The 14,768-nt window shown below is 43.4% G+C and overlaps 1 protein-coding gene across 2 annotated transcripts; it reads left to right on the top strand.

Moving 5' to 3' along the window:
* Positions 1 to 675: 675 nt before the first annotated feature.
* Positions 676 to 11,906, top strand: spats2 (spermatogenesis associated serine rich 2). 2 transcript variants are annotated; one of them, XM_088291760.1, is made up of 14 exons: positions 688 to 812; positions 1,621 to 1,763; positions 3,282 to 3,594; positions 3,917 to 3,996; positions 4,592 to 4,700; positions 5,056 to 5,105; positions 5,364 to 5,607; positions 6,018 to 6,170; positions 6,403 to 6,538; positions 7,207 to 7,265; positions 8,198 to 8,307; positions 8,388 to 8,490; positions 10,134 to 10,273; positions 10,484 to 11,906. In XM_088291760.1, exons 3-14 carry the CDS (start codon positions 3,573 to 3,575, stop codon positions 10,712 to 10,714), a joined length of 1,437 nt encoding a protein of 478 aa, XP_088147886.1. In that variant the 5' UTR covers positions 688 to 812; positions 1,621 to 1,763; positions 3,282 to 3,572; the 3' UTR covers positions 10,715 to 11,906. The 2 variants fall into 2 exon arrangements, with proteins under 2 accessions (XP_088147885.1, XP_088147886.1); XM_088291759.1 differs by lacking the exon at positions 1,621 to 1,763 and having other exon boundaries at positions 676 to 812.
* The last annotated feature ends 2,862 nt before the right edge of the window (positions 11,907 to 14,768 follow it).

The raw sequence follows: 14,768 nt of genomic DNA, 5'->3' as shown, positions 1-14,768 counted from the left end.
TCAGTTGGTGGGGCAAACGCTCAAAACAACACGATCAAATACAATAAAGTGGAGCTTCTTTTCAAGAACGAAAAGAGAAGGGGCTTGTTTGGGCCACTATCCCAAATATTACGCAACCAAATAAGCAATTCAGTTGCATTTGATATAATAACCCCCCAAAATAAATCAAATCCATAGCTTCCCCCCAATAATTACTCAGTATTTTATGTTTTAAAGACCATTTGATCCCACAATAGCAATATTTTTTCAACTTTCCCGATATATGATATTTCGATCGGCCTGACTTTATCCTCAAGTATTAGTTGATTGATCATGCTTCTTTCTATAAATGCCTTTATTGCCAATAGATTTAAATTGCTAGATGCATTGCAGCGTTGTTTGTTTCAATATTTCATTATTGAAAAACTATTAGGAACGCTATTCACCCCCCTCAAAAAAAAGAATCACCGACATTTTATAACTATTAGGTCTCCATTTTACTATATTAGTGAAATTTCTGAACACACTAAAAAACAACTTTTAACAATTGGTGCTTTTGTCACCTTTTGGAGTGTAGCGTGAATGATTAATAAAGGCGTGTTTAAATGATTCTAACCTGGCAACCCCGAAGATGCTTGACGTAGACCAACATAGGAGCAGCGTCCCGTCTCGTTCCCAACCTGGCAACCCCGAAAACCAACCTGGCAACCCTGAAGACCCTTGAAGCATACCTACGTCAGAGCAGCGTCTCATCGCTTTGCTCCCAAGTCGGCTGCTTTCGGAATCTGAGCTCATCCGTGCCATAATTATTACCTTTTTTTCTGCATCACCAAGTACGTAACGTAACTACTATTTGCCTACTTGCCTAGTATGTTTACGCCTATTCATTTAAATGAAAAACAGACTCGCCTCGAAGTCAACTGCTTAATGAATAGATGGAGATCTTGCTTTTCTTTTCTTTCTTTCTTTTACCATAAAAAAGGAAAGCTAGCTTCAAGCTACCTAAAGCAGCTTTACGCTGTTCATATTTGATTGGAGAAGGGAAAATATGGTGTCGATTCGCGTACTCCTGTTGCAAATAATCGCCGGTGTGTTGCTGGAAATGTTACGGCAAAGGCTTTAATAATTCTAATTGCGGTCGTTGCGGTGCAATGCTAACACGGCGTTGCTAAAGCTAGCAAGCTAAGCTAATCGTGGCTAAGCTTAGTTTAGCTTTGCTGCGGACTTTTAAAGTTGGGCTGCTGATGTGAAACAAACGTGAATAAAGCTAATAATTTGTGTCGGCGACACTGGACAAACTTGTGACGACTGTTACCTGTCTTGTCACGCTAGACGTGGAATTGTCACCGTTCGACTTGCGCTTTGGTTCGCTTCGCCTGCACTTGTGTGTTCGTGAAAGTGGAGAATGTAAGATTTTCTTTTGAGCGATTTTGTACCGCTTTCCAAACCGGGCCTGGTTTACTCGGACTTACTAGCCTTCAAACAACGACTCGTTTAACTTAGCAGTCATTCAGGCCAGTCTCGAGACGTTGTCTTGACTGTGAATGCCTCACTATGCGTTTGAAAGGTTTCACTTTATAACGTTGAGAATTCCCCAGCCCCTTCGCCTGCATCTCATCCTCCTCGTTCTTCATCATGCAGCAGACACCCCGAATCTTGCTGGCTCCGACTCGAGCAGGAGCAGCAGCAGCCCACTTGATCAACAATCCACACAAAAGTTCGCCATCATCGGCTTTGGAGGGAAATTTCCTCATGAACCTGAAATGCACTTTGGCGTTTTTTAGGTGAACTAAACATTTTATTCAATGATTCAGTCCCTTTTTAAGCAAGGAAGTTAGCAAATTTCATAACAGGTGACCATGAATTGACCAATAAACATCCAGGTTTAATTACAAATATTTTCTTATTTTTTTTTTTAACTGTCATCTTAATCATGCACATGCTGACGCACATGAGAGCGAGACGCTGTCAAACAGGTGATGCCTGCTAGTATGAGGCTTCAAACAGAATCTCTTCCAGAGAAGTGGCTTCTCAGCTTGTAGTGTCACACACATGTGGACTTCCTGCGGGATTTTCAAGGACCTCTTGGTCAGTTCGCCATCCAGTTATTTGTCGGAAAACAGCAAACTGCGAAATATACCTAAAGGCATTCCGCAGTTGGGAATGTGCACCCACCAACAAGTTCAGCAATGAGCAAATGAATTGCCCCAGTAAAAATTAAAGTGCATTTAATGAATTGCCCCTGTAAAAATTAAAGTGCATTTCAGGCTTCTCGCGAAAGTTGCAAAGAAAGCAAAAGATGCCCAACTTGGTGTGTGTGTGCGTGCACACGTGTTCATGCTGACTGGCCTTCGCATGCAGCTTTTAGCTTTCTTTTTCCTCACAACAAGCAATCACTTATTGCGACAGTACTTGTTACAAGGCAAACAAAGTTGTGTCCGTTTTGATTGCTGGGTGGACATGTGACACCACAAAGTACTTTTTATTTCATTTTTTTTTTATTTCCTGACTTCCTACCACTGCGAATTGGTCAGCCACCAAATTCTCTTCTCTTTTGAGCTGCTTCAAAATGCTTTTTGAAAACCTTGAACATGCTCCAAAACACACTGCCCATTTTGAGGTTGCCTCCACAGTCTGAATTTTTTTTTAAACACAACAAACGTCACAAAATTTGATTTAAGCCAATCTCAAAATGTAGATTTTGTTTTCCAGAATACAAGGTAACAATGTAATGAAAACTAGCTTTACGTTTTTCGACTTCTGATTAATTCCTGTTAAGTTGTGCCAGTGTGTCTTTTGAGCCTTTGAAAAATCCAATCCAACTTTATTTCTAGAGCGCATTTCAGCTGGAGTTGGAACCCAGCGCTTTCCATTTGGTGTTATAGAATTAGCAGGAAATTGGAACAAATTAAAACACATAAACAATAGATACCAGAAGAACAGCGACAGTCTCATGTTGAGTCGAAAGCTAAAGAATCCAAATTTGCTTCAAACGGGTTTTAAAAGATGAAAGCACATTCAGAAAACAATGCGAAAGTTGCAAGTTGCATTTTGGAACGATAGCTTCTAGAGCTCTCAGAAAAAGTCGCAAAATTGGCAACACTGTGCGTTTGTAACATACTAACGCCTCTATTTGCAGCCGTGTTGTTGCGTCTGTGAGGGGCTCCGTGAGGAAACAATCGAGAAAAGAGCTCCTTGGACGCAGAAGCACTAATAGAGGACTTTCACAATAATTATTTCAAATTTTTAACGAGACAAATGCAGCTAAATGATTTCCAACCAACTTTTCTACCCCCTCCCAGATTAGTGTGGTCCACCAGGAAGTGAAGTCGCGTCTTTGGCGGAGCTGACGGTGGTGCTTCCGACTGACTCTCCTGTTTGCAAGCTTCTGGCCAGCTCGTGAGGCTGCACAACTTCCTCCGTCTCAGCACGAGCTCAAAGAAAAGTAGGGGGAGAGCGGGGGTAACCCCTCTGTCCAACCTTTGGAGCCTCCACTTGAACAACCGAGGCAGCGCTTTGAAGTTGTTGTTTTGAGCAAGTTGACGACTCACCTTTGTGCAATTGCAGCCGTCTGCCAACTTGTGGCTGCCAACATGGCCAAGAAGAACCAAAAGGGTGAGTGTGCGCGTGCAGCTGACACGCGCGTGCAAGAGTGTGGCCTAACAAGTAACAGTGACCTGGCCGCTGGCCGTGTAGCTCTCGTGTCACTTGGACCTCCCTTTCCTATCGCCAAATCATCGGTTGAACTTTGGACTTCCCTTTCACCGTGTTGGCAGTTAAGATTGAAATCAAATCCGTGAAGACTTTTCATTTTGTTTGACACAAACAAGCCAGTGGAGTAAACGAGCCGACTTTCTTGGACTGTTTCTAATTGTTGCTTCATTCCCAAGTGCTGCGTAATCAAATTAGGTTTTGTTTTTTCCTGCTCTCATTTCAGACACTTCAGGTGTGGTGTTTGACACTCGCTTGAAGATGGTCATGTCGCAGGGAAGCCCGCCAGAACGGATGAAGGAAAAGGTGCGACTTGTGGAAATGCGCAATGGTGCCGAGTTTGCTTTCAACGCTCACACACTTCCAGAGCATTTGGACGTCGAAGTGTTGAAGTTAAAAAGTCTGCTTTGATGAGCATAAGCCTGGGGGGGGAATCCAAGCCCAAGTGTGTTGCTGACATGTTTGCGTCGTCGGGCAACGCGTGGCATTTGATGTTACAGTTTGACGGCTTTTAACATTTAACAAGTTTTCTTCTATTGAGCTTGTTTATCTTTTTCACTTTGACGCTGTCATGACTGATGTGCGACTTTGACACGTCAGCTCTTGCTGCACGTATATGACAGAAAAGAGTTTTTTTTGCATATCTCTCTTGTTGCAACTTTTGGTGTTTGTTCTATCTGGGCTCGCAGCAGTGCAGAGCTTACTCAAGTGTGCTTCGGACACGGGAGTGCATTTTGACTCCCGTCCCCCAAAAAAATGGAATCTTTTGGATCACAAAAATGGCATCGAAATGACATTAAGAAGTTTCGGGTGGCGTTGTGAAACATGCGCGTGGTGCCGTCGTGTTTTGACGACGTCACTTTTCAACCGTCCCGTGTATCAGTTCCATTTTCTTGTGCAGATCAGCGCCGTGAGGGCAGTTGTCCCCAACAAAAGCAACAATGAGATTGTTCTGGTGTTGCAGCATTTTGAGAACTGCGTTGACAAGGCTGTTCAAGCATTCTTGGAAGGTATGAGGACGTCCGTTGTTCAGCTTCCCTCAAAAATGTTGAATGTGAAATCCCCCGTTGAGTGACTTGCCTCTGTGGCTGCACGCCGTCTTTTACGTCAAATGCAGTATGACAGCAGCCACATGCAGTTTGCTTTGTTTTAAGCAATTCCACCAGCCTGGAACCAAGTCAGTCGTGACAATGAACACAACGCATGCCTGCTCTTTATTAAGCACAAGAAACACCTCCTCTTTTGTCGCTCTTGTTTTTTTTTTTTAATTTGTTTCACATGATGACCGCACCGAGTGGCATTCGGACGATATCCAAAGTATTCTTGCTTTGTACCATCATTGTTTCCGTCGCACCTTTTTTGCAGGTAGTGCAGTGGAGATCCTGAAGGAGTGGAGCGTCACTGGCAAAAAGAAGGTAGGCGCACCTCGCGCTCATGAATCAGCTTGCAGAACTGCCAGCGAATCATCATTGCGGATTCCCTTCTTGTCCGCAACAAGCAGTCGTTACTTAACTTAATGGAACATAAAAGCAATAAAGCAAAGCCATTTCCGTCTTCAAGTGTGAAACATTCTGAGTTTTGTGCGGGTTGCATGATCCCGCCTGTCTTGTTGATATTTGACAAGCGCAAACCTCAACCAAGCACCCTGACATGGATATTTTGATATTCTGCAGCCCAATAAGAAAAAGAAGGCCAAACCCCAGCCGGAGGCTGCCGTCGCCGCCGCCGCCGCTGCTGCCGAACCGGGCCCGTCCGAAGCCACGCCGCCGGAGGAGAGCAAGGACGAGACCAATGGCTTCCACCCCTGCGGAGCGTTGGCGGAGGGGGAGTCGCTTGACTCCCTGAGTGAACATTTCGACTCGGTTTCCCTAGACGCGGCGGAGCTGGACTCCGAGCTGACGACATCTGAAATCACTGGTCAGCAAAACACACGCAGCGATTTTGTTATTTTTTGCGTGCGATTTTTGTGTGTTTTGTGTGGGGCGGCGTGGCTCAGCGGGTGGGTGGTCGTTTACCAACTCAAAGGTTGTGGGTTCGATCCCCCGGCCATTGCGACATTGTCAAAGTCTCCTTGTGCAAGATGCTGAACTAACGGTTGCTCCTGATGGGACGTTATCAGCGGGTCGATGTGACGGCAGTGTGAAGCGATTTCAAGGCGCAATACTAATCAAAGGCCATTTTGAGCTTAAAGTACCCACAATAATAATAAACATTCCAAAAAAATACTACTAATAACATGACTTTATGTAGTACCTTTCTTTTGTGCTTAATAAGCAAACATGGCAGACATGTGAAACCAACCGCTGTGATGTGCGATCCTCCCATAGGTGCAGAAGCGGAGAGTCCGCCGTTCGCTCCGACCGTGCACACTTCACAACGGGGGCCTAGAAGCAACAAAGCACGAGATTCACGTCACAACTCTGCCTTGGCACTCCTCGAAGGACAAAGTCAACCACGGTCGTCTGCAGGCAAAAAGATTGGCAAGTTCTGACTCCACAACTGAAAAGTAGACCGCGTCTCCTTTGATGTGAAGTCGTAACTGAACCGAACGCTCGAGTTACTTGTCAAGCAGATGTCGGTTGATTAACAACAATGCGGTTAAGTGCATGAAAGAGACGCGTTGCTGGTCGTAGTTTTTCCACTCATTGATAGGCCACATGCACCGCGTGAGCTTTTCTTCCTTCTTTTGACAACTTGAATGTGTCTGCTCAGCTCCCAACATCGACCGCTCTGTGAAGGACTTGCAGCGGTGCGCCGTTTCGCTGACTCGCTACAGGATGTTGGTGAAGGACGAGATGGCGTCATCTCTCAAGAGGATGAAGCAGACTTTTGCTGAGCTCCAGACCACGTGTGTAAATTTCTGCCTAGCAAACTTTATCTGCAGAGACAACTTTTGTAGCCTTTATTTGTCCAATCTCGTGCACTCAAACAATTGTCGGCGCATTTTTTGGGGCTCTCATAAGCCAGTGCGTTCGTGGAAACGTGAGGCCAATTGTGTATCGCTATTGCAACATTAAAAAAAAACAGAAAAGAATTGTGTTTTGAATTGTTTTCAGACAAATATGTGCTTCAGTTCCTGACGAACGACGGCACATTCCTGTTTCCAACAAATTTGGTTGAACAGAAAGCTCTTAGTGTCCTTGAAAAAAATACCTTAGGCTTGCACCCATCCCGCATCGCGCTGTTGCAAAGTCATGTCCCATTTTCTAGACGTTAAAAACAACCACAACATGTCGAGTACGTTTGATTTGAAATGCCGTTTGCCATGGCGCCGAAGCGCGCTCAAGTTAACCCGCAGCACCGGTCCGCGAGCTGGATTTCAAGTCCGTTTCATTTGACACGTTTGTTGTCATGGCAACAAGGACGTCCGGGCCAGTCCTCGTCTGTGACTTGCACCGGACTCGACCGTAGCATCGTACTGCACAACGTTTGATCACGTGATCACGACGTGCGTGCCGCTGACTCTTGTTCTTGTCAATTGAAAGACAATTGAGTCATTTTCTTCTTCTTTTGCAGATTAATGGACAGAGAAGTGACACTGCTGGCCCAAATGGACAAAGTGAAAGCCGAGGCCAGTAAGTACTCACACTGTGACCGGCCGTCTTTGGCAAGTCTGGCGCCTTTCCAGGACAATCATCAAAAGTGTTGTTGTGGAAGCGCAGGTCGTAGTTTTTGTGAGTGAGAAGCATCGGAGGTACGAAGACGCCGACAGCATTCCACGGCAACGCGTTTATGAACAGAAGTGGGCATCGTCAATTGTGTCTAATTTCCCGTCAGTATTTCAGGCTGACCACCGTGAGCCACACCTGCCGCCAAACGACATCCACGACATCATTTCAATGTTACGCAGGCGCCGAACAAGCACACACGCGGCCAAATAATGTAGAAAAAAAGAGAAAGATGTCCTTTATTAGTCCCACAATGGGGAAATTTGAGAAAAATGTGGTCTGTAGGACCGAAAAGTTAACCAGACTTTAAATTTTTTTTTTTTTATGTGGCTGCGTGTGACGGGGGTACCAGATTAGCTGACTCGGACCGACCGAGCGGGTCTGAAAGACTGCAGAGAACCACTGACGAATGGCCACCTCTAGAAATAAACAAGTCTAGTGTTAGACGAGTATGTCGGCCATCGAGAATTGCTCCAAAAAGAATTGAATGGTGTCAGCACGGCCTCGGCGCTATCTTGAGAATGTACTGATGTGAAACTAGGAAGAAAGGAAAATTCTGGGAATGCAATTAAAGAAACTCAGCCACGATGAATGGGTGAGCGTCCACAGCCTCTCACCACCGTGCACTCGCAGCGGATATTTTATTTGCTTTTGATGTGTTGCTCATGTCGTATATGGAATGCAAAGTCAGTGTTGACCGACCAAAACCGGTTTCCAAATGACATCCTGATGCCCCGGACTTTGACTGTGTCGTAAGCAGACAGCCACACGTCAACGCATATAAATACAATCCGACATTCGTTTGACGATCAAATGTTCCCTCCCTGCTGTTGTTTCAGCGGCCATTTTGAACACCCGACAGAAGAGAGCCGAGGAGCTCCGCCGGCTAGCGGACCAATCGGCGTCCATGTCTGAAGAGCAGCTGACTGAACTGCGGGCCGACATCAAGGTACCTCACTCGCTCTGCGACGACGATTTGTTTCGGTTTTCCATGCGCTCACTCTCATCCGTCACCGTTCTCCTCTGCAGCACTTTGTGAGCGAGCGCAAATACGACGAGGACCTCGGCAAAGCTGTCCGATTTACATTCGATCTGGAACCTCTGAAGACGAGCATCACGCAATTTGGATCTGGTAAAAAATTGGCATCGGCCCTGCCTCCTTGTCGTTTGTCGTCACCTTAAAATCCTCAAATCAGATTCATGGCTAACTCAAATTAGCTACAGCCTTAGTTTGAAATTCACTGCATTCCACAATGTAAACAAATGTTGGTGACAGGCAGAAGCTAAAGCCTGGCCATTTTTTTAATAGTGGTAATCTATTTTCGGAAGCTATAAAATGATTGTAAAACAAATGGAAAAAATATTAGTCATTTTTGTTAGTCATTTCAACCTTCAAAAATGGCTCTGCCAACTAGTTTTTTAGTGAGTCACAAATTTTCCAATCTAGATTTGCGTCATTTCAATATTTCTCTCAAACAACAGAAATGCATCTCCTTCTAATTTCTTGAACAGTTTTTTGTACGAAAAACTTCAGCTCTTAATTCATATTGAGACTGTTGGATTGCCAAGAGCTTTTGTTTAAAGTGAGGATGAGATTGTGTTTGCTTCATTTTATAATCACATAAGTCTTTATAACATTTGATTTTAGAACGAGTTGATCTGTCGGAGCAGAATAAGAAGTCTTATTAACAAATACTTATTGCTCTCAAATTGGACAAATAGAGAATAATCAATAATTCTAATCATAAAAAACAATCCAACTTCATTTAAATAGCACATTTCACAACCGCTGGAGCTGTAACAAAGCGCTTTACATTTGTGCATACATTCTCTGAAAGTGTCGGGTTCACCAATTGGACACTTCATAAACGCCATCAATGAAGGGAAAGACACTCAAAAGGAGAAAAAAGTCTGAGCAGCTGAAGACGCGTGAAGTTGTTTGCATCTCCTGAAAGATTATTCAATGCATGTGATGAAAAATGCGTCAAAACGTTACTCAGCAGAAACATCTCTGTCTCGTGACAAGCGTCGAACGACAAAACAACACATTGCCACAAGCAGATAAGTGAAGTGGAGGCCACCATCTTATCGTCCTTTAACATTTTCATTGGGGTGCTTGATATGAAAACTCATTATAAAAGCTGAAGCAAGTTTCTTCATTTTAAAGCAAAAACATTTCACATCGATATTTGTCGTCTATCAAATGTGTGAGAACTATTTCATAATTACTCTTTCAGTAAGTCTGCGCCATTTAAAAGATTTCTCGACTTAGAATAGACTATTGATTTTGTTTTGAAACTTTTATGCGTTGATATGTTGTTGGCGTCTTCATTTGTCATCTAGCATTACGCATTACAAATGTGTATCATCTTCCCTTTTATTTATTTTTTGGATTTAAAAAAACATAAATGTGTTTTTCTTGATTTCGTTGATTTACTGTCCGAAAAATCTGGTCATTATAATCTTGGTCATTTGAGCCCAACATGTTACTGTTTAAAGGAGAAACAATCTTTTACTGTACAGACGAGCCTAAATTCACAAATTGGTGACGGCTCCAGATGAACCTCACTAGTTTGAATCCATTCAAAACAATAAAAGGCTCGATTAATTAAGCTCTCTCTTACCTTGTATGGCAAAGGGTTGAAAAAAAAAGCTGTATTTTCCATTAGCTGTCACACAAGTAGAAAAGGAAGTAGAGCGCCAATATAAATGTTGACATGTAGTCGTGTGGAAGGCCTTTCTCAACCTGCCACGTCTCTTGTCTTGCTTTGCCAGTTTACCAACCTCGGACGGCTTACTCGGATCGATCCCGTTGCAGCTCCACGTCGTCCTCCGTGGCCAGCCCAAACATTGTGGAAACTCCTCCGCCCGCACAAAGCCCCCCCAGCCAGTTCCGTCCCCCACCGGCCAAACAGGTGAGAAGGTTTCCAAATCAAATGGCTGCAATGTTGGCATGCAAAACGGCCACGTAAGACCTCCTCGCTTCTTCGAGTCATTTCTGAGAGTTGTTTCATACATTACACGCCAAGACTGAGCATTAGGTCGGACCTGCTTGTGGCGACAAAGTGTCACGAAGCAGCGCAATGCCACAATGACAAAGACACCATTGTGATTGTGCAACTCAGATCTTCCAAGGCAACCGGCGCACGTTCCAGGGACAAGGCTTTCAGTATGGCAGCCAGCGCTACAACAGCGGCTCCAACCACGAGCGAAACCCCGGACGCTACCGCGGCCCCTCGAACGGCTCTCGAGGCGCGCCCCACGCCGCCGCCGCGTCTGCCCCGTCGGCGGCCAACCAAAAGCCGGCTTCTCACAACGGTCTCCCTCAAAGGCCTCCGCGGATGGCCTGCCCTTGACGTTGGAATCCCCGCGCTCGCTCTAAGCCCCTTTACTTTGAACACACTGCCCGCCATCCCCAAAAGAAGTTTACATATTTTCACGGTTGCGTTCATCCTTCAAACCTGAACGCATTTCATGCGTCGTGGCTCGAGTGGTTCATGGAGGCCCGACCCGCGTGAGGTGTTTCCTGCTCATCTACCGTCCACCTGCCAGCACTGCAATGGTAGTCGACCTACGTTTGCTAACCTTTTTCTTATTCCCTTTTGAATTCATGACACCACATCAACATTTAAAGGAAGCGTTTGACACAAATGCTGAGCTGCTACAAACTGGAGAATGTGTGCATTAGCATTAGCTTTAGCTCACTAGAAGTCAATCACAGTAGTTTGTTGCTAAACTGTGAATCGGCTAGACACAACATTTAATGAGCTGAGGGGCGGAACAACGTCATGGCAAACCAAATAAAAACAGATCTACTGCATACATTGAAATCATCACATTTCAATGAACTCAAACTTTTTTTAAATATTTGTTTTCAACACAAAGATATTGTGTTGTATGAATGGCAAAATGCGGATACACAGGTTATTTGTACCTCCTGCCATTTAGTGGAACTACAGGTCATTATTTTGAGGCCGCTGGCATAAATTACGAATGACGATAAATAACAGTGAAGCTATTGGCCGCTCGGCTTCCATTTTTGACTCTCCACTCATTTCTTCATTGCTGGTTCCCAGTCAAAGCAATACTTTTATTTTATTTATTTTTTTTGCCACAAGAAAACGGTATTGTTTTACTCCTATCTCGGTGCCAAGGAAATGTTAGTCTGTGTAGGAGCTTCACTTAAAAGAAAAGCGTTGTACGTTGCTGCCATCTTGTGGCTTTTGTGGGCAGTCACAAACTTGATTGAATGATTTAAGGGGGCTTAATTACTTGCACTTTTTTGCTCTTTGTGTTTAGTTGTCGTTCTTAGTCCCTAGTGGGGATTTATTTTTTTGTAATAAATGCATCATTAAATAAATGATGAATAAATTGGAGAATTCCCCACAGCACACCTGGTGAGCTGTGGTTGGAACAAATTGCTATGCTAAAAAGCTGTATGAAATGAAATGACCCTGCCTGATATAAAGTCATGACATTTTTTTTTTTGTAGAGCAGGATTTGCTTTCTTTTTTTGTAACTTGATGAATAAAAAGTATGGGACATGTCCTCATGTGTTTTTTTTGGGGGAATTGAAACCATCTGACCATCACGTGAAACTTTCTTCCTCATGCCTTTTGTTGTTGCCTTTTGTCAGACAGCTTTTTACGCTTGTTTATAAAACTTGATTTAGTGAAATTATTTTCAAATAACTGATGAAATATGCGCACCTACCTTGTTTTAATACCTACTCTTGTTTTTGTGTTGCATGAGTTAAGCTTCTGTGTTGCCAGCAAAACGTGAAGGAATACAATTCAGATACCTCATTGAGGAAGCTTCAGTGTGGCCTCGATCGAACAAAGAATTGTGAGAAAATGTTTTTTTTCCACTGAAGAATTATTTCTTTGAATTCCCAATTGTAATTTGTACTATTTGTTAAATATGCCTTGCATTGGAATCTTTTGACTGACAACTTTGGCAAGTCATCACGCTACGGCTAGCGTCTAGTTAGCTTCATAGAAAAATAACAAAGTTCACTGATATTTCTTGCCGCATCGATCGGCTTTTTTTTTTGGAGAAGAGAAATATAATGTCATGTTTTCTCAGGTGGTAGCGGCGAAGTTAGCCGCATTTAGCAGTCTAAGCTAATTAGCAATTTGAAATATGGCACCGTTTCCAAACCCGATTCATGTATCTGGCTAAAGTTGTCATTTTTGCTGTTGGTGTTTATCACAACTCGAAAACCATGTCTGATTTGGGGAGTGCAAACTGCAGAAATGTTACTTTGTTGCCAAAGACTTCTTTTTATGCCAGTTCAACTTAAAGCCCTTACCTTTCCTTTCCTCAACAAAATGACCCTTGTGAGATTGTGACTCAAATTAGCTCCTTTTTTTTCTGTATATACAATAAATGTATGTGAATAGTCACGTTAGGCATCATGGACATCTAGTTACTAAGAGATCCGTAAACTCAAGTGCCTTTTCTTCTTTGTCGTTTTCCCACTAATTAATCCCACTCACACAATGAATGGACCAAAGGTCTCGGACCCCTCCACCCACCCCCACTTTTACCCCCAAGCCCACCACTTACTTCTTCCCGCATTCAACCAATGGCATACTTCAATTACTTCCAATAAACTCGTTGCAAGTTGGACAGAGCTGGTCTTGATTTTTTTTTACTGCCAATGTAGGATGTTTTCAATTATAAGCATTTAATTTGGCATAGGCACTGGAATATTTGGACTTTTGAAAAACTGGTCATTGGAGAATTCTCGGAGATATTTTGGCTATTTTCAGAAAAGGCCACTTGACCCTATTTTGCCGGTCCGTCTTCCGTCTGCAACTTGTGCACCCTTCCGTCATCACACATTTCGTTGTCCCCCCCCCCCAATAAAAAAAATAACGTCCGTGGAAGGGAGGCTAACGGCAGATGTTTAAATTCCTACAGAAACGTGATATAACACTAGGACGACGAGAGCCGACATTTTGATGGTTTTCGAATTTGGATGCGTTACTATGCGTATATGGATGGACGATTCCCCTGGCGTCTTGACTTCTACTAATTGTGTATGCATTTTATTCCCATGGTGCAATTTTGTGGTATTAAACGATATAAGATGATTGTGAGTTATTACTTTACTTTAACTATGGCGTACCCGTCAATTTCATGGCTCTACTTAAACTTGTGCTGGGACACAGCTGCAGAATTTGTATAGCATCAACAGCTGCTGCATTGAGAAACGCTGCTGGTCACCATGATCTAAAAAAAATACAAATTTAAAAAAAAAATCTTGGTGAGTAAAGAGGGATTAGATCTGCTTCAAGATACTGACGAGTCTGAGGATGAGGCTGAGACGACCCCGAGTTAAAAAAAAAACTCGCGCTTGTCAATAGTCATGACATTGAGGCCAGCACATGGCAGAAAGTCGAAAGCAACAAATGAAAAATGTCTCGGACGGGCGCCCATTTCTGTGACGGGGGGTGAGAAATAAAAAAGGAGAGAAATGCATAGGTGTGAGTGAGATAATACGGAATGGTTGTTCGTCTTAGTTCACCCTGCGTATGGCTGGCAACCAGTTCAGAGTGAGACCCCGCCTACTACCCAAAGACAGCTCGGATTGGCTCAAGCATCCCGCGAGCGACACTTGGGAGGATATAAAGGATGGATAAGTGAATGTGATAATTAAAGGTAAGTGTTTAATCTCAAATTATGTTTTGCCAGTCAGGGTCATTCTGTGTCTCCAAAAGGTCGTTCTAAAAATGTTCTAAAAAAAAAAAAGTAATGATAAAAATAATTAGATAATAGCAATTTGAGATGACAAGATTCAGATTGGTTTTACGGGACTGAATTATTTTCATTTATGTTCTTGGGCGGGAAAAATACTTTTGGGAAGAAGAGGGAGAAATGTGCTGTACTAAAAACGTGCATGAAAACGTGCAACATATGATGCACTGTGGAAAGTCCACGTTGGGCAGGAAGAGGCTGAAATGACGTGTGAGCGCGGCAAAGCGTGAGTGGGCGAAAGAGTTTAGATCAGGTGTGTGACTGTGGGAGTCACTTGAGAATTATTTGAGCGATTCTGAAGATGGGGATATGAGAGCGACGCGCTTTGGGTGGCGCCATGCACCCAGACGTCACTTGCAATCTGCCATTTTTTGAACGAAGAAGAAGCGAGAATTACACTGTCTCTTCGAATATTAATGTAAATTATACATTTGCATCTATGAATAAATAGTTTTGCCATGTTATCAACGTGTTGTTTGGATCGTGTTTCCTATTTTGTGTTACTGTCCCATATTTAATGTCTCTCTGCTCCAGTTGTGTAGAACGGCTTCCCAAACACATTGTTGAATATAAAGTAAAAATAATAATCATCATAATTTTACAAAGCTTCAATGACAGAGTTACAAAAAAAGCTCCACATTAAACCTC

The sequence above is a fragment of the Idiotropiscis lumnitzeri genome, chromosome 3, assembly GCF_059441095.1.
Source record: "Idiotropiscis lumnitzeri isolate Australia: NSW breed Sydney's pygmy pipehorse chromosome 3, RoL_Ilum_1.0, whole genome shotgun sequence".
In the NCBI taxonomy this organism is placed as follows: Eukaryota; Metazoa; Chordata; class Actinopteri; order Syngnathiformes; family Syngnathidae; genus Idiotropiscis; species Idiotropiscis lumnitzeri.
Note: the sequence above shows the minus strand (reverse complement) of the source record. Positions and strands in the feature narration are given on the sequence as shown.

What these genes read in the sequence shown, in the direction of transcription:
- spats2 (XM_088291759.1), top strand. Translation starts at nt 3,573, where the DNA reads ATGGCCAAGAAGAACCAAAAGG. An exon ending in GGCCAAGAAGAACCAAAAGG is followed by an intron (nt 3,595 to 3,916) that starts GTGAGTGTGCGC and finishes CTCTCATTTCAG; the next exon opens with ACACTTCAGGTGTGGTGTTT. An exon ending in CAAAGTGAAAGCCGAGGCCA is followed by an intron (nt 7,266 to 8,197) that starts GTAAGTACTCAC and finishes CTGTTGTTTCAG; the next exon opens with CGGCCATTTTGAACACCCGA.